General features: G+C 38.7%; 2 protein-coding genes across 2 annotated transcripts in view; one reads left to right on the forward strand and one right to left on the reverse strand.

Moving 5' to 3' along the window:
* Positions 1-4,228, forward strand: part of LOC110485275 (exocyst complex component 7) — a 21,890-nt gene extending 17,662 nt beyond the window's left edge. Inside the window, exons 16-18 of the mRNA XM_036939777.1 lie at positions 277-346; positions 489-530; positions 4,006-4,228. Of these exons, the coding sequence (XP_036795672.1) occupies positions 277-346; positions 489-530; positions 4,006-4,209 (316 nt within the window). The 3' untranslated portion in view covers positions 4,210-4,228. The remainder of the gene's footprint in view (positions 1-276; positions 347-488; positions 531-4,005) is intronic.
* Positions 4,229-17,368, reverse strand: LOC110487426 (5-hydroxytryptamine receptor 3A). Its single transcript, XM_021559360.2, has 9 exons — positions 17,298-17,368; positions 15,961-16,277; positions 14,281-14,325; positions 14,089-14,195; positions 13,709-13,878; positions 8,534-8,655; positions 6,313-6,523; positions 5,792-5,941; positions 4,229-5,369 (listed from the first exon to the last, which is right to left on the reverse strand). Exons 1-9 carry the CDS (start codon positions 17,356-17,358, stop codon positions 5,125-5,127), a joined length of 1,428 nt encoding a protein of 475 aa, XP_021415035.2. The 5' UTR covers positions 17,359-17,368; the 3' UTR covers positions 4,229-5,124.
* Between the last annotated feature and the right edge of the window lie 7,110 nt (positions 17,369-24,478).

Below are 24,478 nucleotides of genomic sequence, written 5' to 3' on the forward strand. Positions count from 1 at the left end.
GTCGATGTGCAGGGGTACGATGTAATTGAGGTAGAGAATAAACAGTAACAGCAGTGTATTTGATAAGTCAAAAGAGTTCATGCAAAAAGGACCAATGGAGATAGTCCTTGTACCTATTGGTTAACTTTTGAACTATTTAGCAGTCTTATGGCTTGGGGGGGGGGGTATAAGCTGTTCAGGCTTGTTGGTTCCAGACTTGTGGGCAGTCCAATGAATGATTATGCTACTGAACATGACTGATCTGTGCAGTGAATGTGTGCTGCTTGTGTGTTGCAGTTGGTTGAAGGTGACCGAGTGCCTGACTGAAAAGAATCTGCCCACCTTTAAGCCAGGTGACAAGGTGAGGGTAGATGTTTTGAGACTGTATATTAAATTAAAAAAGGATATTTCTCAAATGACACTATCTACCTTTAAGTGGATTTGCTCGTTTTATTCAAACCTAATCCCACCTTTTCTATCCTTCATATGTCATCCCCATCGGGCTTCAGTTGAAAGAGAAAGACTGTCAGGTGATTAAAGACAAGTTCAAGGTAAGACAAGGAGGCCAGATTCCTCCATGTACCTAAAGGATCTGTTTCAGTACTAGTGATGGAGGGGGGGCGATACAGATGCATATCGAGATATTATCTTTGACGATATATCGTATCGTTTTGACAATACCGCAATATTATATTTGTGCTAGTTGGTTGTTCCTGCACCAAAACTCCAGTATTTGTCCTTCATAGCTTGTTCTCCATCTTCATTTTAAATAAGGCGCCAATTTATTTGGGAAACGATTTGTTTTCAGCACTTTTTTATTTCCATGACTGATCAAAACTAGTTTTCTCATGTCTCTCTCTCGTCTCAGCAGCAGACATATGGTGAGCAATATGTTTGGAACATCAAATCACAATAAAATCACAGTATCGAATAGCAATACATATAGAATCATGAGAATCACAATACATATAGAATCATGAGAATCACAATACATAGTGAATCATGAGAATCACAATACATAGTGAATCATGAGAATCACAATACATAGTGAATCATGAGAATCACAATACATATAGAATCATGAGAATCACAATACATATAGAATCATGAGAATCACAATACATATAGAATCATGAGAATCACAATACATAGTGAATCATGAGAATCACAATACATAGTGAATCATGAGAATCACAATACATAGTGAATCATGAGAATCACAATACATATAGAATCATGAGAATCACAATACATATAGAATCATGAGAATCACAATACATATAGAATCATGAGAATCACAATACATATAGAATCACAATACATATAGAATCATGAGAATCACAATACATATAGAATCATGAGAATCACAATACATAGTGAATCATGAATCACAATACATAGTGAATCATGAGAATCACAATACATATAGAATCATGAGAATCACAATACATATAGAATCATGAGAATCACAATACATATAGAATCATGAGAATCACAATACATATAGAATCATGAGAATCACAATACATATAGAATCATGAGAATCACAATACATATAGAATCATGAGAATCACAATACATATAGAATCATGAGAATCACAATACATAGTGAATCATGAGAATCACAATACATATAGAATCATGAGAATCACAATACATATAGAATCATGAGAATCACAATAAAATCAGTATCGAATAGCAATACATATAGAATCATGAGAATCACAATACATATAGAATCATGAGAATCACAATACATATAGAATCATGAGAATCACAATACATATAGAATCATGAGAATCACAATACATATAGAATCATGAGAATCACAATACATATAGAATCATGAGAATCACAATACATATAGAATCATGAGAATCACAATACATAGTGAATCATGAGAATCACAATACATATAGAATCATGAGAATCACAATACATAGTGAATCATGAGAATCACAATACATATAGAATCATGAGAATCACAATACATATAGAATCATGAGAATCACAATACATATAGAATCATGAGAATCACAATACATATAGAATCACAATACATATAGAATCATGAGAATCACAATACATATAGAATCATGAGAATCACAATACATAGTGAATCATGAATCACAATACATAGTGAATCATGAGAATCACAATACATATAGAATCATGAGAATCACAATACATATAGAATCATGAGAATCACAATACATATAGAATCATGAGAATCACAATACATATAGAATCATGAGAATCACAATACATATAGAATCATGAGAATCACAATACATATAGAATCATGAGAATCACAATACATATAGAATCATGAGAATCACAATACATAGTGAATCATGAGAATCACAATACATATAGAATCATGAGAATCACAATACATATAGAATCATGAGAATCACAATAAAATCAGTATCGAATAGCAATACATATAGAATCATGAGAATCACAATACATATAGAATCATGAGAATCACAATACATATAGAATCATGAGAATCACAATACATATAGAATCATGAGAATCACAATACATATAGAATCATGAGAATCACAATACATATAGAATCATGAGAATCACAATACATATAGAATCATGAGAATCACAATACATAGTGAATCATGAGAATCACAATACATATAGAATCATGAGAATCACAATACATAGTGAATCATGAGAATCACAATACATATAGAATCATGAGAATCACAATACATAGTGAATCATGAGAATCACAATACATATAGAATCATGAGAATCACATTACATATAGAATCATGAGAATCACAATACATATAGAATCATGAGAATCACAATACATATAGAATCATGAGAATCACAATACATATAGAATCATGAGAATCACAATACATATAGAATCATGAGAATCACAATACATATAGAATCATGAGAATCACACTACATATAGAATCATGAGAATCACAATACATATAGAATCATGAGAATCACAATACATATAGAATCATGAGAATCACAATACATATAGAATCATGAGAATCACAATACATATAGAATCATGAGAATCACAATACATAGTGAATCATGAGAATCACAATACATAGTGAATCATGAGAATCACAATACATATAGAATCATGAGAATCACAATACATATAGAATCATGAAAATCACAATACATATAGAATCATGAGAATCACAATACATATAGAATCATGAGAATCACAATACATAGTGAATCATGAGAATCACAATACATATAGATTCATGAGAATCACAATACATATAGAATCATGAGAATCACAATACATATAGAATCATGAGAATCACAATACATATAGAATCATGAGAATCACAATACATATAGAATCATGAGAATCACAATACATACAGATTCATGAGAATCACAATACATATAGAATCATGAGAATCACAATACATATAGAATCATGAGAATCACAATACATATAGAATCATGAATCACAATACATAGTGAATCATGAGAATCACAATACATAGTGAATCATGAGAATCACAATACATAGTGAATCATGAGAATCACAATACATAGTGAATCATGAGAATCACAATACATATAGAATCATGAGAATCACATTACATATAGAATCGTAATACATAACATATTGGCACCTAAGTATCATGATAATATGGTATCGTGAGGTCCCTGGCAATTCCCAGCCCTAATCAGTACCATGTTACATCTCTACACAACAACCCTTATTCATACTCAAAAAACAGAATGATCACAAACGTCTAAACCCAACATGTCAGCTTATTTTATATTTTTAGATGTTATATATTTTATGACTGCTGCAAGATGTCCTCTTTGAGGACATTAAAGTTTTCTGAATCTGAATGTCAGCTTAGGGCTCGTATTTATGGGGCACCGTTTGTGACATGCTATATAAAGATTGTAATGTTTGCATTTTCTGTTACAAAACAGTGCCCTCATATGTGATAACATGACGGTCCCCCCAAAAAATGATATGACCTTTGACCTCGTGTCGTCCAGAGCTTCAACGAGGGCCTGGAGGAACTGTATAAGGCTCAGAAAGCGTGGGCCATCCCAGACAGAGAGCAGCGCCAGGCCATCTGTCAGGCCCAGAGAGAGGTGGTGTCCAAGGCCTACACAGCCTTTCTGCTGAGGGGAGTCATGGCATATCACAGAGCTTATTACTGGAGACTGCTGCTGAATTCAGAATCAACTATTCCCTAGCCCTTACTCCATATTCACTAGACCCTATTCACCAGCCCCTACTCCCCAACCACTCCTGTAGATCTGAGTGGATTGGATGGATACAAGCATTATGGTAATACCTTCATCTTGCCTTCTGATTGGCCTAGTGAAAATGTCATATTGCTTCTACCTATCCAATCCTCTTAGATCTGCTAGGGTGGCTAGGGAATAGGGGGTCCATTTGGAATTCAGCACACATAAGGTGGTTGAATAACTGATGCTTTTCAAATATTGTAGGTGAAACTGGGATGTCCCATGAATGTTTGGTCTCTATGAACAATTCATGTGTTCTTTTATTCACCACTGTTCAATATTGATGTGCAGTAACAATTTCATACAGAACGCTGGTACAGTGATATTCATTTATTATGGTCCTTTACACAGATGTGACCATGATTTCTCCAAACACCCTGAGAGATACCACAAATACAGCCCAGCGCAGGTGGAGGAGATGATCGAGAGACTATTTGATATCTCAGCCTGAGGTTGAGAACCTGCTTAGTTAGGAGATAATATAAGGCCTTCACACTGCCTCTATAGGAAATAACACACTGTTGATTTGTTTCCACACTACTAATACTACAGCTTCAGTCCCCATTACATGTATTCATTAGAGTTCTAGGCCTCTATTCTGGGGGATTACAGTGCTTCAGTCCCCATTACATGTATTCATTAGAGCCCTAATTGCTAAATGTATTATTACACATATGACTGGCTAGTTCTAAACATGTTTAAATAAATATTGTTAAAGCTCTATTTAAGAATAAACACATCTATTTATTTTACCCAGAAACTCAAAACAACTAGCTTTTTGTTTGTGCTTGCAAAATTTCTGAAGACCCAAATACACCAATATTTTTTTGAAATGATGGTTGTTAAAAGCGAATAAAGAATTTATGACCAGAAATCTAATTGGTTGATCTCACATCGAGAACCAAAGGAGAAATATAAAATGACGACTGCATAAACAATGAGGACGGTGAGATAGATACAGAAACAGACCAAGTCCACTTTGTTGGCAAAGCGATGGTGTATAGCATTTTTGTGGTCTTGTGCAGCCATTTTGTTGAGAAACTTCACCACCTTCTGGAGGGCTGTATTCTTCTCTTCCTCTGAGGCTTTAATATCAGACTTGGATTCTAGACAAAGTAAAGGAGAGAAAAAAGGATAACCTATTATTAATATAACATGATTAAATAAAGATGTCAATCATTTTTACCTTTCTGTAAAATGACAGTTTTCAGTGACAGATCAAATGGAGTAGCTGTCCAGACCAGCGTAAACGCCAGACAAATGATGCTAACAAGAAAAGATGCTGGGAAAGACTGCAGCTAAAGGGTACGAATTAAAAGGTTGAGCATTAAAATACAACTTGACTAGTTTATGATGATGAAAGTCATTTATGGGGTCCCCAGTAAAACTAGTTGCAGTAACGTCATTATGACTTCATGGTCAGGTTATAAATGGTTGTATAAGGACGTTTTGTTAATGTCTTTGGAAACCATGAAAATATATCTTGCTCTGTGGATAACTGAGATGACAGAAGAATGAAAACGTTTACCCTCTTCATTGTCTGTGTCTTTAAGCAGTGAGTCTTTGGACTTAGAGAGGCTGCAGGGCCAGAGAGTGCCACACTTAGCCAGGCGTGTGAGCACCATAGACTGCAACGTGCTCAACACCAGGATGACCAAACAGAAACAGAAGTGCTTTCCTATGGAGAACGAGAGAGATGTGTGAGTGTTATATGGTGGCAGAGAGGTCCTGTATACATGAAACCGACATCAGTGTGCTGCTACCAGTATATCTTTCTTTACTGTCCCTGTAACATACCGGGCTGGAAATAGTGAAACTCTGCACCCAATGGATCACTAGGATCACTGTTGCTGTTCAGGATCACTGCTCCCAAATTGACAACATACCAAACTATTGAGCTGCAGAAAAATATCAAATTTGATAGCTCCCTTGGCGACATTTCAAGCTAGCTGTGAAATAAGTTTATGGAACATTCTTAACTCTGTTACATACACACCGTTTATAACAAAATGCTGTTTCATTCTGGTGCATTACACACAGGACACTCACGGATGATGGGGCTGCACTGGCCTCCTCCAGGCAGTAGGTCGTTGAGGATGATGAGGAACATGATGAAGCTGAGAACCAGTGTAACCTTGAATGAGATACGCTCGCCCCCTCCCAGTGGCAGGGAGAAGCTCACCACATCTGCCACAATGATCAGTATACTGGGCAGGACCAGGTACAGAAACGGGTTTTCAGACCTCATTTTCAGCGACACCTGTGAAGACAGATGGGTAGGCCAGACTGAAATAATTTGTTTTTCCGAGTTCTTGCGTCTAAACGTATTGCATTTGTTTAAAATTGAAAGGGAAGAGCATTACATTCCAAAATCAGACTGTCCGATGTTTTCAGAACTCAAAAGAAGCCTTATGTCAATCAGTCCACATCCTTCACCATCGGTTGTGCAGATCCAACTATGCCTTAACCCCAATTAATGGGAAAATAAACGCACTGCAAATTTGGAATTGTGGCATGTATGGATCTACACAATACATAGCCTGGGATGTGCAGGTATGGATCTACACAATACATAGCCTGGGATGTGCATGTATGGATCTACACAATACATAGCCTGGGATGTGCATGTATGGATCTACACAATACATAGCCTGGGATGTGCATGTATGGATCTACACAATACATAGCCTGGGATGTGCAGGTATGGATCTACACAATACATAGCCTGGGATGTGCAGGTATGGATCTACACAATACATAGCCTGGGATGTGCAGGTATGGATCTACACAATACATAGCCTGGGATGTGCAGGTATGGATCTACACAATACATAGCCTGGGATGTGCAGGTATAGATCTACACAATACATAGCCTGGGATGTGCAGGTACTACTTATTTCATACTACTTATGAAAGGTATAAAAACATCAGATACATCTTTATTTAGGTGTATTGTTTTTTTCTGTGTAAATGTTGTTTAAGCTCTGCCCTTAAAAACAGGAAGAGTAACGTATCTTTACATGTCCCACATAAACAACTGAAATCACCAGGAACACTCACTAAACCCATAGATAAAGATACTTTACTCTACATGTCCCACATAAACTACTGAAATCACCAGGAACACTCACTAACCCATAGATAAAGATACTTTACTCTACATGTCACAAACTACTGAAATCACCAGGAACACTCACTAACCCATAGATAAAGATACTTTACATGTCACACAAACTACTGAAATCACCAGGAGCACTCACTAACCCATAGATAAAGATACTTTACTCTACATGTCCCACATAAACTACTGAAATCATCAGGAACACTCACTAACCCATAGATAGATACTTTACTCTACATGTCATAAACTACTGAAATCATCAGGAGCACTCACTAACCCATAGATAAAGATACTTTACTCTACATGTCATAAACTACTGAAATCATCAGGAACACTCACTAACCCATAGATAGATACTTTACTCTACATGTCATAAACTACTGAAATCATCAGGAGCACTCACTAACCCATAGATAAAGATACTTTACTCTACATGTCACATAAACTACTGAAATCACCAGGAGCACTCACTAACCCATAGATAAAGATACTTTACTCTACATGTCACATAAACTACTGAAATCACCAGGAGCACTCACTAACCCATAGATAAAGATACTTTACTCTACATGTCACATAAACTACTGAAATCACCAGGAACACTCACTAACCCATAGATAAAGATACTTTACTCTACATGTCACATAAACTACTGAAATCACCAGGAACACTCACTAACCCATAGATAAAGATACTTTACTCTACATGTCACATAAACTACTGAAATCACCAGGAACACTCACTAACCCATAGATAAAGATACTTTACTCTACATGTCACATAAACTACTGAAATCACCAGGAACACTCACTAACCCATAGATAGAGATACTTTACTCTACATGTCATAAACTACTGAAATCATCAGGAACACTCACTAACCCATAGATAGATACTTTACTCTACATGTCATAAACTACTGAAATCATCAGGAGCACTCACTAACCCATAGATAAAGATACTTTACTCTACATGTCACATAAACTACTGAAATCATCAGGAGCACTCACTAACCCATAGATAAAGATACTTTACTCTACATGTCACATAAACTACTGAAATCATCAGGAGCACTCACTAACCCATAGATAAAGATACTTTACTCTACATGTCACATAAACTACTGAAATCACCAGGAGCACTCACTAACCCATAGATAGTTGCGATCATCTCTGCCTCCTTTAGCATTGAGTTCCACCTCCTCGGTTAGCCAGTCTCCGCGGTTTGCACTAGTTGTGCTCACTTTCCCAAAGTTCAGGAACATGCCACATCCTGTAAAAGCAGATATTTGATACTAATTCAGTCATTCAAAGATCATACCGTACGTAGCTTCACACCCCTAAAAATCTGGTGTTTTAGGGGTGTAAAGATTTACATTTTTTGTTCGGTTCATTTCTTGATATGACTCTTATTTTGGTTCTCAGAAGAGGATGGAAAAATGACCCATTTTGTTTTTACGTAATTTTTTTGTTTTTGAAATAATAATACAAAATCTATAATACTTCAGTGGTGGTAGCCTACTGTAACACATATCTCAGAGCCACTTTGGTGAAACAACCTCACTTTGATTCATTCTGGCAGCCATATCCTTTGTTTGTTAGCGTGGGGTCTCAGAGAGAAGTGCCACATCATTTGCAAAATGCAATAAAAAACAAGTGTCCAAATCACCATTAAGTAACGTCAAACTAAATATGGTTGATTTGGCCATGAAATGTTGACAATTGCCCCGATCACTCACGTTGATTTTTTTTGTTAGCGGTGGCTAATGTGATGACATGATGACTCCTTGCTGTCCCCAGTCCACCTGGCCGTGCTGCTGCTCCAGTTTCAACTGTTCTGCCTTATTATTATTCGATCATGCTGGTCATTTATGAACATTTGAACATCTTGGGCCATGTTCTGTTATAATCTCCACCCGGCACAGCCAGAAGAGGACTGGCCACCCCACATAGCCTGGTTCCTCTCTAGGTTTCTTCCTAGGTTTTGGCCTTTATAGGGAGTTTTTCCTAGCCACCGTGCTTCTACACCTGCATTGCTTGCTGTTTGGGGTTTTAGGCTGGGTTTCTGTACAGCACTTTGAGATATCAGCTGATGTACGAAGGGCTATATAAATACATTTGATTTGTTAGTAGTTGTTGTTCAGAGAGAACTGAACCATGGGTTAATGTTTCTCCAGGCCCATAGAATACTTTCAGGGTGAGGAACCATCTAACATCAAGTTGTAAAATCATGAACTTCCCCAATAAGGCTAAAGCTTAAGGAGAAATCAAATAAGAATATGGATTTCTAGAGTGTTCTTGCTTTCAGCATACACACTAATAAAACACTGCCTCCTCTCATGGTGTTTCATACCGCTCAGAACATAGTGTTGGTCTTCCTCCGGAAGCTCTTTATAACACCCCCAGTTCTCATGTCTATCGTCATGCAATACTGTTAAAACCATTCACCCCAGTATCTGTCTATTTCACTCTACTGACTTGAACTATACGACACATAAAATATGCTCTTTATAACACCCCCAGTTCTCATGTCTATCGTCATGCAATACTGCTAAAACCATTCACCCCAGTATCTGTCTATTTCACTCTGACTTGAACTATACAACACATACGCTTGCATTTGTTATGTTGTTTATATAATTCTTATTTGTGCTTAAAACCTGTTGGTAATAGGGGGCAGTATTTTCATTTTTGGAGAAAAAAAAACGTTCCCGTTTTAAACAGGATATTTTGTCAGGACAAGATGCTAGAATATGCATATAATTGACCGCTTTGGATAGAAAACGATCTAACGTTTCCAAAACGGTAAAGATATTGTCTGTGAGTATAACAGAACTGATGTTGCAGGCGTAAGCCTGAAAGAAATCCAATCCGGAAGTGCCCCAGGTTTTGAAAGTGCTGCGTTCCAATGAGTCTATTGAACTGTGAGTGTGCTATGAACCAGCTTACGCTTTCTACGTATTCCACAAGGTGTCTACAGCATTGTGACGTAGTTTTACGCATTTATGTTGAAGAATAGCCGTAGGCGGCCACATTGCGTAAGTGGTCACATGGTGGCTCCGAGAGAGATTCTCGCGTAAAATACAGAGGTAGCCATTACTCCAATCGGTCCTACTGAAAAACGAATTGTCCCGACGAATATATTATCAAATAGATATTAGAAAAACACTTTGAGGATTGATTATAAACAACGTTTGCCATGTTTCTGTCGATATTATGGAGCTAATTTGGAATATTCTTTGCCGTTTTCGTGACTGCAATTTCCGGTCGATTTCTCAGCCAAACGTGAAGAACAAATGGAGCCATTTCGCCTACAAAAATAATATTTTGGGAAAAAATGAACTTCAGCTATTTACCTGGGAGTCTCGTGAGTGAAAACATCTGAAGTTCATCAAAGGTAAACGATTTAATTTGATTGCTTTTCTGATTTGTGACAAGGTTGCCTGCTGCTAGCTGGACAAAATGCTATGCTAGGCTATCGATAAACTTACACAAATGCTTGTCTAGCTTTGGCTGTAAAGCATATTTTGAAAATCTGAGAGGACAGGGTGATTAACAAAAGGCTAAGCTCTGTCTCAATATATTTCATTTGTGATTTTCATGAATATTTTCTAGGGATATTTATGTCCGTTGCGTTATGCTACTTATTGTCAGGCGATGATTACACTCCCGCATGCGGGATGGGGAATATCAAGAGGTTTAACTTATTCATTTACCTTATTTAATGTGGGAGATAGCTTAAGCCTACATTAAAGATTGCCCATCGTTATCATTTACACAGGATGGTATAATGGTCATTTTTTCCCCTCCTGAAAATTGAGCAAAAAAATCGAGGACTGAACCAAATCAAAATGTTTGAACCATTACACCCCTAATATTCACTGTCCAGCCCAAAAGGCCAATTGGGTCTGCAGCATGCTACACCGGCCCAAACACACCTCTGTCACCACAAACCTGGAAGGGACAATGATGTATATATATATACACACACTGTACAGTAGATGACTGATGGGGGGCGCTGTGTTGAACCACCGTGCCTACATCTTGGCACCCCCCCCCCCCCCCCCATCATTGTATTTTTTTGGAAGAATTTATTAATGTCTACATTTGTTTTTGCTACATTTATTATTTTACAGACTCCATAGAAACACCTTGAATAACAGCTTCATACATGGATACACAGTATTTAACCCCATATTTTAGGCACTAAACTATCTCCATATATTCTTGCATACATTTTTTCTTTAAACTTAAACTAGGCTCGTGAGAGACTCACCTTTCCATAGAAGGGTCATAGTGTGTAGCCCAAACTGTTGGGATGCTACAGACAGAAGTTGGCATATCGGCAGTACTGACTTCAGACCAGTCCTGTGACTGTTGTGGGGGTCATAGAGCAAAAACGGAGAGAACCGTCATGTTCCTGAGAGTCTCATCTTAATAGTTTGTAGGCCAAACCGTATGGACTCTACAGACATTTGTGAGAAGACCGATTTTCGGGATGTCTCATGGTCTGATAAACACCGCCCTAGCTCTGGCACCTTTCATCGCAGATGCGGAAGGGCGATATTGGCAGGTGCAGTGGATTGAAACACATTTCATGAGAAAAACAGATATCTTAAATTGACAGATTTTTATGGGGATTATTATGCTAATTCGATGTCCACAGGGTCGTGGGCATAGACTTTAGGGGAGTTTCAAAGTATACTTTTTTGGAATTACAAATGTTACTGTCACCACAATAACAGAACAATACTTAAATGCATGTCATTTTGTCCTTGAAACATTTAATTGAAATACTGTATAATTACATTCATTCCTATGGAGCACTGCTCCTACTGGGGTATTGCTTCAATGCCTCTCAATGGCTAATACATAGCATCAGCAATCCAGGGTTTATATACCCCTTGATTTATTCTAAAAATAAATGTGTTACACATCTGATTTTTGGGGATTTTCTCCCATTTTTCCCTGCAGATTTTCAAGTTAGATGGGGAGTGGCGATGAACAGCAATTTAAGTTTTTTTCAATGAGATTCAAGTCTGGGCTTTGACTGGGCCACTCAGGGACTTTCACATTCTTGTTCTGAAGCCATTCCATCGTTGCTTTGGCTGCAAGTATTCACCCCCAGTCTAACGTCGTTTGCACTCTGAAGCAGGTGCTCATCAAGGATGTATTTGGCTCCATTCAATGTTCTCTCTATCCTTACCAGTCTCTCAATCTCTGCTGCTCAACAGGGTAGGGATGGCGTTAGAGAGTGATGAGCTGTGCCTGGTTCTCTCCAGACATAGTGGTTTGCATTCAGGCCAAAGAGTTCCATTTTTGTCTCATCAGAGCACAGAATATTTTTGCCTTATGCTCGAGTCTTTCAAATACCTTTTTGCAAACTCCAGACGTGCTGTCATGCGCCTTTTTCTCAGGAGTGGCTTCCGTCTGGCCACTCTCCTATAAACCCCAGATTGGTGAAGTGCTGTAGAGACTGTTGTCCTTCTGGCAGGTTCTCCCATCTCAGCCAAGAAACTCTATAGTTCTATCAGAGTGGTCATTGAGTTCTTGGTTACCTCCCTGACCAAGATCCTTCTTGCCCGGTTTCTCAGTTTGATTTGACAGCCAGCTCTAGGCAGAGTCTGGGTAGTTCCATGTTTTAATTTATTTCCCAATGATGTTGACCACTGTGCTCTTGGAAACTTTCAACACTCTAGAAATTATTTTATACCCTTCCCCAGATATGCCTCATCACAATTCCCGGAGATCTACGGACAGTTCCTAGGACCTTATGGTATAATTTCTGCTCTGACATGCACTGTCGACTATGGGACCTTACATAGACAGGTGGATAGTGACATATCAAGGATGATCAAAGGAAGTTGGATGCACCTGAGCTCAATTTGTAGTGTCATAGGAAAGGGGTGTGAATAATTATGTAAATTCGAGTTCTGTGTTTTTTTTGTAATGTATAAATATGCAAACATTTCTAAAGACTTTCTCATGATGGGGTATTGTGTGTAGATGGGTGAGAGAGAAACAATATATTTAATAATTTTGAATTCAGGCCATAACAACAAAATGTGGAATAAGTCAAGGGGTATGAATACTTTCTGAAGGCACTGTACATCATTGGTAGGGAGGACAGTCCGGGAGCATATAAAACTCCAAAGATTACAAAAACTGAATTGCTTCACAAACGGAATTGCAGTAGGCTATACAGATTTTAAAAAATATGTTTTAGTTGTTTTTGGTAACATCTTGTTTTTAATAAGATCTTTGGTAAGTAATAGTGCGCAATAGCTGTTTAGCAGACAGAATGAGGATTGAAATGAGGCACTTACCTTTAAGTGCCCATACATTGATGGCGATGGGGCAGAAATCTGAAGCGAAGGGGTAGTTGTACAGATTGACCTCACAGCCCACCACAGTGTTCATGATGACCATGTGCTCTATAGTCCCGTTGCTGTGCACCAGCAAATCCTTGTTGCCGTGCTTCATCGTTGTTTGCACTCTTTAGACATGAGCGGTTAAGAACAGACTGAGGATTGATCTACTAAACTGTCACACCTAAACATTTGGCCACTCCAAAAATAAATACTGTATCTCTGATTTCTGTAGATGTTTTACTCACTATTTAGAAGATCATGTTATAAAAGGAATCAAGAATAAGTTAAATATAACTTACTGGTAGGTTATTGTATTCTGTTGTAAGTGGACTCACCCATTAGTCACATGGAGTTCAGGAGTCCAGATTTTGCTGACAGGCAGGACCACCATATCATGATGATAGACTGATGTGTCCCATGATAAATCAGGGTCTTCCCAAGACTGTAGTGTATAATCATAATGAGTGGTTTTACAAAAATGTCCCATTTACTTGAATGTTTCTGGATTATTTTTTATGTGTACTTACCAACATGACTTGCAGATGACTCTCGAAGCGGAGATCTTTTGTGTCCTATTTAGAAGATAATAAGGGATAAATACCAACGTTCTGTACATTCCCTTGGAAAGAAACGGTGGAGCATGTGTTATATTGTAAGTATGTTGAAGAGAGGGACAGATGGAAGTGTAGGATCGTTGGGGGGGGATTTTGGGGATGGGAGAGGGTCTATTAGAAGTTAGTAGGGCTCTGTTTTTTCCACAGAAGTACTACATTTAGGTAGGATGATTTAGAAATGTTGTAAACCGTGATTGACCTCACACATTGACCTTACACGGCATGCACCTGTAACGTTGGTTTGCAGACCGCCATTATATCTGAGAAGATGATGATTACCTTGGAAATAATGGACGACGCGGCGGTGTCAAGTCCGTTTGCAGTTTATTTTTCCATTGTAATGTACAGAACTGAGGAGTTTATCCCACTTATATCACAGTTGCCAAAGAAAATACTAAAGCACACATTTACTGCTAGGCATAAAAATGTTTTAATATTTTCATAAAGATAATTCATACATTCACATATTTTTGTTGCTAGAGACCGTCGTTCGTTCGATTAGTTAGATATTTATGGTCGCGTTCTATTTGTTAGCTCGCTGCCAACGTTTTTGCAGTGGTGGAAAAAGTACTCAATAGTCATACTTGAGTAACTTTCTAATAAGGTATTCTTTACTTTTATACTATACTTTTACTCAAGTAAAAGTTAAAGTATTTGGTTTTAAATATATTTAAGTATCAAAAGTAAATGTAATTGCTAAAAATATACTTAAGTATCAAAAGAGAAAGTATAAATAGATTCCTTATTAAGCAAAGCAGATTGTCTTGGCACCATTGTCTTGTTTTTAAAATGGATGGACAGCCAGGGATACACTCCAACACTAAGACATCATTTACAAACGAAGCATTTGTGTTTAGTGAGTCTGCCAGATCAGAGGCAGTAGGGATGTGTTCTCTTGATGAGTGAGTGAATTTGTCCATTTTCGATCTCGATCGAAAATCACGATCTCTGCAGTCAGAATAACAGCAAAGTAGATTTGTTTGTTTAAGACTCTCTCTATTGACATTCATTTGGATACATCCATAAGTGAGCTCATCTCATTACGAGAAGATTGCATTGCATATCACACACTAGGCTATAAACTGGCTAAATAGTTTGTTGCTAGCAAGTCTGGGAACCTAAATCAAAAATACCAGTTGAAAACAGCTGGTCAAACTAGAAACGTGGGAAGATTTGACAGCATAGTGCCGCCGTCATGACTGCAAAATTGTAAGGTCATCAGATGCAAAAACAAATCAATGATATCTAGCGAAGTTTTTCCCCGTTGTACCTGCGTTTACAATGTATCCAATTTCGATTTGTGTGGTTGTTGGTTTAGCTTTTTGTAACTTTGTAGCAAGTACGGTCTGCATAATGCATCATGATTGCAAGGTGTCCCAATTTATTTTCCAACTGGCACAATATATTTTTCAACTCTCCCGTTAGCTGGTTTTAATATCCATTTTAGAATGCCCTTTCAGCCAATTAGAAATGAGTATTCAACAACGCTGTGGTATAATTAATCATCACATAATTATATATATGTCAATAGGTTATCTCTGAAACTCATCACATTGTACACAACTCAATTAAAAGGAACAGAAAGTGACTTACGACAGACAGAGTTTCATACACTATTAACGGCACACTGATATTTGAGATGCATGATGGAGACTGTGGCTGACTCAGAGCTTCTTTCGCAATCAGCATGCTGGCCAGACATCGACGTGTTGTACAGGAGGGTGTCGTTGCCCTGGGTGAAGTGGCTGTGTTGGATGGTTGGTTTGTACTGGCTGTGTTGGGTGGTTGGTTTGTACTGGCTGTGTTGGATGTATTGGGTGGTTGGCCTGCATTGGCTGTATTGGATGCATTGCCTGGAGTCATTTCACTAGCTAAAATGGCTGCATTGGATGGAGGGTCTGCTGCAGACACTGTGGAACCAGAGACAGGTATATCATTTCAGAATAATACATTGGATTTATATAGCGATGTTCTAGGAACCAATGATGCCTTCCAATATTTTAACAACCACAGTACCATAAATAAAACACTTAATCTAAATTCAATCGGATAAGATTGTTGACTTGCTTCATGGTAGCAGAAATACTTTAAGAAATGGGGAGATAGGAATCTCATTGGTCAATTAATGGATAACGTATAACGCTCCGCTCATTGACAATCGCGTTCACGTTGTCATATGTTGTCTCACGCGGTTGTTAAACTAATCGCGCCGAAATCCCTTGTAGAAAGTTAGTTTCCAGACGCATAACATGTTTATTTTCTTAAGTAAGTAATGTCACAAATAAAATAACTAGGTAAACAAGATACATATCTCAGAATATATTTCTAATGTTGTGCTTTTCCCGTGTAATTCATGCTAATGTTGGGTTTTTGAGCTAGCGCTCAATTGACTCCCATTCGCTCATTGAAGGAGTGCGCTCCTTGTCCCATATTTACCCATAATGCACTGTGCGGCAAATTGACAACGCGTGTACACGTTAATACGAATCAAATGGAGTTTCCCATCTCCCCATTTAGAGTATTTCTGATGGCTTCATAGTAGTGACTCAATAAGTCTGAAAAGTGATCTAAACCTGGTACTCTAAATCAGTTATATTGGAGTGATAATGGACTAGAGATAAGAGTACCATGTTTAGATCAAACAACATACTACATTGCCAGCTTTTAGTGCAACATGTTATAGAGCTTCAATACACTTAAAAAATGTATTTGAATATTTTTATTCTAATTGTTTTTCATGACTTTAGTAAGATAATCTGGGACGAGGCAATTTTAAACATGTTTTGAATATTTCAGCTTGCGCTAACCATTTTAAATGCTTGTTTCGCAATGTTTACTTAAAATCTGCTAATAGGAACGAGAAAGACGATATTCTTCTAGTGTAATCTGTGCCTGTTTTAAGAAGCGTAAAATGGAGCCCAAGGTCTTACCTGTTAGCAAGAGTAGAGAGAAGAGACAACATTTCAGCATGCTGTGGTCCATGGGTCTCATCCCTGCACGTCCTCCTGTCACAAAGTACATAGTCAGTTAGACATTGGTGCACAGTCTTAGTAGAAATAACGAGTTTCCTCCAATGAAACTGTTAGAAGCAGGACTGAAAACCTACCTTTTTAGATGCTTAGTGATGACCACTTGCCTTCTCCTTTCCTCTCAAGCCAAAGCCTCACCTGGGATGACCCTTTATAAAGGCTGCTCTGGAACATTTGGTCACGGCAGTCTTCCATGAGAACATACACACCCCCACAAACTGTCTACATTAGAATATTATCCTCGATATTGTACAGGATGTGCTTGGCTATAATCCCCAAATAATGAGTTTTTAAATTAACCTCCCAGGATTCATTTCACCATCTTGTGTAAACAACAACCCACAACAGACAGGTAATTACTGTGACTAGGCAGAAGTGGATATACTGCACCTCCACCTGCCTCCAAACCCTATAGTTGGCTATATGTTTCACTGGACCTCAATAGGACCGTAGGCTGTTATCATATTGTTGAGCATACAGACTTCATACAGACAATAATACAAAAGGGATTGAGTTGGTTTATTTGAAATGTCATCATGCATGGGCACCAGACAGCATTGTGGTTTCAGTGGTGCCGTCTCCTCTCTGGGTAATGGAGAAAGGTTGCTATCTCCTCACTAGTGGCTCATGAAGCAGCTTGTTTTGACAGCTGGTTGTGGACTAATTGTCTGGACATATGAAACTACCCACAGTTTAAATTAAAGAGTAATTCTGATGTAATAGTGTTTATGTATAGCATCAGAAGGGTTCAAATCAAAATTAAATCAAATTTATTGATATAGACCTTCTTACATCTAGCTGATATCTCAACGTGCTGTACAGAAACCCAGCCTAAAACCCCAAACAGCAAGCAATGCAGGTGTAGAAGCACGATGGCTAGGAAAAACTCCCTAGAAAGGCCAGAACTTAGGAAGAAACCTAGAGAGGAATCAGGCTATGAGGGGTGGCCAGTCCTCTTCTGGCTGTGCCGGGTGGAGATTATAACAGAACATGGCCAGTCCTCTTCTGGCTGTGCCAGGTGGAGATTATAACAGAACATGGCCAGTCCTCTTCTGGCTGTGCCAGGTGGAGATTATAACAGAACATGGCCAGTCCTCTTCTGGCTGTCCCAGGTGGAGATTATAACAGAACATGGCCAGTCCTCTTCTGGCTGTCCCAGGTGGAGATTATAACAGAACATGGCCAGTCCTCTTCTGGCTGTCCCAGGTGGAGATTATAACAGAACATGGCCAGTCCTCTTCTGGCTGTGCCAGGTGGAGATTATAACAGAACATGGCCAAGATGTTCAAAGATGTTCAAAATTGGTGTTTCCTTCCTCTGATGAAAGCATCAGGAACAACTGAATCATTTCCAGACTGTTGAGAATAACCAGATGTACTTTGGGGGTCCACATGTACACTGCACCTCTACCATGACCACAGGAGATGGGTCATGGATGATATGGTGTTCTGCGTTTCAGCAGAAATGTTCCATTACTGTGTGTTTGAGAGCCATAGAGAAGAGGATATACCATGCCATCTCTAGTCTGTAAACATGGCAGAATGACTCCCAGTTTCCCAGACACATGTTCTCCACAGTAATAGCTTCTTCTGTGTCTGGGAAACCGGCCCATTATGTATTTATCCATACACACCTCAGGAGGAATTTATAATAAGCACAATCCTTTAGAAAAAGACTATTTGTTGAGAAATGCATGCAGATATGTTACATGGATGTAGTTCTCAACAGAAGTCAGGAGAGTGTTTATGTAATCGTTGACAGGCTTTCACCCTGACCAATGCTGATGTTAGTGGCTGAAGCATTTTCTTTTTATCTATTACATTACTAGCAACAGACACATATTATTCCTGAGTTATGTCGGTCTGGTCCTACCAATAACTGAGGCTTATATAAACAGGCAGACATCCAAACGTGCCACTTTTAAAAGAAGACTTCTTCAGATACACACAGTTTTATTTTATTGTTACAATCATGTACTACTTATTCTATAGCTTAATTACATACAGGTAACTACCAAAATCAACTACCAGTAGCGAGGCATGGATAAAATGATGTGGCTGTTCAGTACTGATTTGTTTGTGTGTGGACGTGTTTAACTATACAAGAATAGTAAACCAACCAAAATTTGACCAACTGGGGACATTTTGTTGTCTCCACAAGTTCAACTGCTGTTTCTAGGGGGTTTAGGGTAAAGATTAGAATTAGTGTTAGGGTTAGAATTAGGGTTGGGAGCTAGGGTTAGGAGGTTTAGGGCTAAGGGTAGGTTTTCAGGTTAAGGTTAGAGTACGGGTTAGGGAAAATTGAATTTTGAATGAGACTGAATTGTGTGTCCCCACAAGGTTAGTTGTTCAAGACTGTGTGTGCGTGTGCATGCAAAGTTGAAAAAACATGTTGACTCACCCTACTTGTAGAGAAACGCCAATGCCATCCTCCTGTCTTTCATTACTCTGTCATACAGTACACACTTTTAGTTTCAGTTCTCCTAGGCTACCTGGCTAAAATACTTGCTCGCAACCGAACTTCCTTTCATGGGCAACGATGTGCCGCTAGTAAACATTGGCCTACATACATTAGCTACATATTGAACTTCCATCCTCTCAGGCCAGGGGCACAATGTATGAATTAATGGTTGTATCAGAATCGCTGGCATAATCATTGGTCAGTAAGGAGAATTAAATAAAACCACATGTCCAAATCCCTATCTCCATCCAAGGCTAATTTAGGAAAGAGACAATTCATTATTTTTATTTTTTTTACTGAGTTTTATGTTATTGGTGTTACCGCCTAGAAAAGAACTGCTCAAAGGCATGGTCCTAATCCTGGGTCAAGTCTAAAAAATGGCAGAATTGTAGTGTATGTACAGAATACCCATGTTGTACAATTTTTCACCCACTAGATGACAGTAATGTACTACCACCTCTACTGAAAGGTAATAGATCACACTTGTATGGAGCTGTTTGAAAATGTAACGTGAACAGAAAGCCCATTTTCCAGTTGTTTTTCGGTCAAGAGTAAAACAAAAAAAGAAAGTAAAACACAGTCCTAATTTCAATGTAGTAATTCTTGCTCATTTGCCCCTGGTTGTGAAACGGAGCCATATTCTTTGACCTATTAGCAACCTCAGTGCTAAAAGGTTCTTGCTGCTCCCACAGAATATCCTAATGTCAAAAGTGTACACCGCTGAACGTAGAGACTGGGTTTAAAAACTCTCGTAGGGTGTTTGACATTACAATTTTGGTGGGTGCTATGCTGACCCAAAGGTTCCATGGCCACAATAAAACTAAATAATGAATGAAAATGTCATGGTAATTTTAGTGGCAAGTTGGAGAATAGTTTGCCCACTATGGCTCTGTACCTACCTACACCTACTTAGTGTAATATTTCTGTTGCTGCTAATGGACACAGATTGAGGCTAGTCCTAGAGTAAAAATCAAGCTCAGTGGAGATGATTTATTGAAAGTGCTTTTTTTGTTGTTGTCTAGGACTAGGCTTAATCTGTGTCAGGGAAACCAGGGCTGCGGTCAGTACGTGTTTACGTTCTGGAACGTTCAATTGAATGGAAACGGTGCTGTGCTGCACGATCAGTAAAAAAATGAATGGGAGGGGTTGGGTTGGGGAACTCTGTCAGCATGGCCACTGCCCTTTAAACATGTCACTCATTGCTTCAATTCACACTTCGCCGCACCCACCAAACGGGAGCAAACATACCTAAAAAGTCTGTTCAAGAACGTACAACGGCATTTTTGGAAAACGTGTTGTTCGGTACAAACCGTTCTGCAACATAGCAAACAGAACGCACGTCTGCCCTTAATGTTTATTTAAATAGTTTTATTTAACTGGGCAAGTCAGTTAGGAACACATTCTTATTTACAATGACGACCTACCCCTGCCGTCCTATGGGACTCCCAATCACGGCCGGATGTAATACAGCTTGGATTCCAACCAGGAACTGTAGTGACGCCTCTTGCACTGAGATGCAGTGCCTTAGACCGCTGCACCACTTCAGTATATAATATGACTTGTACTTTATACTTTTAAAAAGTCTCTGTCAGTATGCCATCTACTGGCTTTTTTGGTACTTCAGTTATCCACTGGTGTCTGATGATCTCTGGCTCCTTGTCTGTTGTTTGTGGAGATGCTGTGAAAACAAAAAGTCAGGATTGAATGCATTGAGTTGCACATTCTACAAGTTGCGTTGGCTACTAGGCAGTATGTCTACAATAGGTGCCAGCACTAAAACTACCACTGCAGTGCTATAATATAATGCAATGAGTGGTTTGAAGCAATTATATTCACCTTCTAGTGCATTTCTTTAATGGAATTTATATCCATTACATCAGTCCAGAAATGAACACACATGCAAACACACGCACCAGGGACAGGCTTTTCCTGCCTCACCATAAGCTCTCACCATTGACCACACGTCCTTCTTTAATGAGCTTCAAAAAAACATTTTGGGGCAGATCGAGGATCCGTTTGGCTTTTTATATATTGTATTGACACGATTTGTCAGGCTTTGACACCGCACTCCTACATCGTCCAAGACTTTTATGTGTAAGTCTTCTGTTTGTGCCTGTAGGTTCGGTCCTCGTCTCCCTGAAACCAGTTGATCCTTCCACGGGAAGTGACTCGATGGGTATAAGGCTCTCGTTTTCATTTTTTTCACTCCGTTTTGACTCGGAAATCAAAATAACAAAATGTACACCCCATTGACCGAAAAGGAATTGCAAACATGATATTGATTTATAATTTGCCCATTGCATTTAAAATTGAATTTGTAAAAATACTTCTATAGTGGTTGGATAAATGATATGTTTCAAATACTGTAGCTGAAACTCTGAGGTGTACCATGTATGTTTTGATATCTACAGTAGCATTTTTCTGAATTTGTTGCCTTACAACCTGGAATTAAAATTGATTTTTGGGGGGGTTTGTATCATTTGACAACATGCCTACCAATTTCAAAATGCAAAATATTTTTGGGTGAAACAAACAAGAAATAAGACAACAACAAAAAACAGAACTTGAGTGTGCATAACTATTCACCCCTCCCCCAAAGTCAATACTTTGAAGAGCCACCATTTGCAGCAATTACAGCTGCAAGTCTCTTGGGGTATGTTGCTATCAGTTTAGCACATCTAGCCACTGGGATTTTTACCCATTCTTCAAAGCAAAACTAATCCAGCTCCTTCAAGTTGGATGGCTTCCGCTGGTGTTCAGCAATCTTTAAGTCATTCCACAGATTCTCAATTGGGATTGAGGTCTGGGCTTTGACTAGGCCATTCCAAGACATTTAAATGTTTCCCCTTAAACCACTTGAGTGTTGCTTTAGCAGTATGCTTAGGGTCATTGTCCTGCTGGAAGGTGAACCTCCGTCCCAGTCTCAAATCTCTGGAAGACTGAAACAGGTTTCCCTCAAGAATTTCCCTGTATTTAGCGCCATCAATCATTCCTTCAATTCTGACCAGTTTCCCAGTCCCTGCCGATGATAAACATCCCCACAGCATGATGCTGCCACCACCATGCTTCACTGTGGGGATGGTATTCTCAGGGTGATGAGAGGTGTTGGATTTGCACCAGACATAGCGTTTTTCTTGATGGCCAAAAAGCTCAATTTTAGTCTCATCTGATCAGAGTACCTTTTTCCATATGTTTGGGGAGTCCCCCACATGCCTTTTGGTGAACACCAAAAGTGTTTTCTTATTTTTTCTTGAAGCAATGGCTTTTTTCTGGCCAGTCTTCCGTAAAGCCCAGCTGTATGGAGTGTACGGCTTAAAGTGGTCCTTTGGGGTTATCTTTGGTCTCTTTGTTGCCTCTCTGATTAATGCCCTCCTTGCCTGGTCTGTGGGTTTTGGTGGGCGGCCCTCTCTTGGCAGGTTTGTTGTGGTGCCATATTCTTTCCATTTTTTTAATGGGATGTTCAAAATTTCTGATATTTTTTTATAACCCAACTCTGATATGTACTTCTCCAGAACTTTGTCCCTGACCTGTTTGGAAAGATCCTTGATCTTCATGGTGCCGCTTGCTTGGTGGTGCCCCTTGCTTAGTGGTGTTGCAGAATCTGGGCCCTTCAGAACAGGTGTGTAAATATACTGAGATCATGTGACACTTAGATTGCACACAGGTGGACTTTATTTGACTAATTATGTCACTTCTGAAGGTAATTGGTTGCACCAGATCTTATTTAGGGGCTTCATAGCCATTTCCGTTCTATATTTTTTACATTTGATTTATTCATTTCACTTCACCAATTTGGACTATTTTGTGTACGTCCATTACATGGAATCCAAATGAAAATCCATTTAAATTGCAGGTTGTAATGCAACAAAATAGGAAAAACGCCTAGGGGGATGAATACTTTTGCAAGGCACTGTATGTCAAGTATATTTTTAATTCACCACTGTTCAATATTGATGTGCAGTAAGAATTTCATACAGAACGCTGGTACAGTGATATTAATTTATTATGGTCCTTTACCTGTACTTTACACAGATGTGACCATGATTTCTCCAAACACCCTGAGAGATACCACAAATACAGCCCAGCGCAGGTGGAGGAGATGATCGAGAGACTATTTGATATCTCAGCCTGAGGTTGAGAACCTGCTTAGTTAGGAGATAATATAAGGCCTTCACACTGCCTCTATAGTAAATAACACACTGTTGATTTGTTTCCACACTACTAATACTACAGCTTCAGTCCCCATTACATGTATTCATTAGAGTTCTAGGCCTCTATTCTGGGGGATTATAGCACTACAGTCCCCATTACATGTATTCATTAGAATTCTAATTGCTAAATGCATTATTCCACATATGACTATCTATTTTTAAACATGTTGCAATTTAAAGCTCTAGTGAAGAATACACAAATACATTTTTTTTCCCACACAGAAGCTCAAACGGTAGCTTTTTGCTAGTTCTTGCCAAATTTGTGATGACCAAACCATAAAGAGTGATAGAGACCTCTTGTGGCCAAACGCCTGTATTAGCATTGGCAGCAGCATGGGACTTGAACCATTTTGAAGGAAGGACTAAGGAAGGATCACATGATTCCATTTGGGTCATCAGTAGGGATCAGCC

The sequence above is a fragment of the Oncorhynchus mykiss genome, chromosome 13, assembly GCF_013265735.2.
Source record: "Oncorhynchus mykiss isolate Arlee chromosome 13, USDA_OmykA_1.1, whole genome shotgun sequence".
NCBI lineage: Eukaryota > Metazoa > Chordata > Actinopteri > Salmoniformes > Salmonidae > Oncorhynchus > Oncorhynchus mykiss.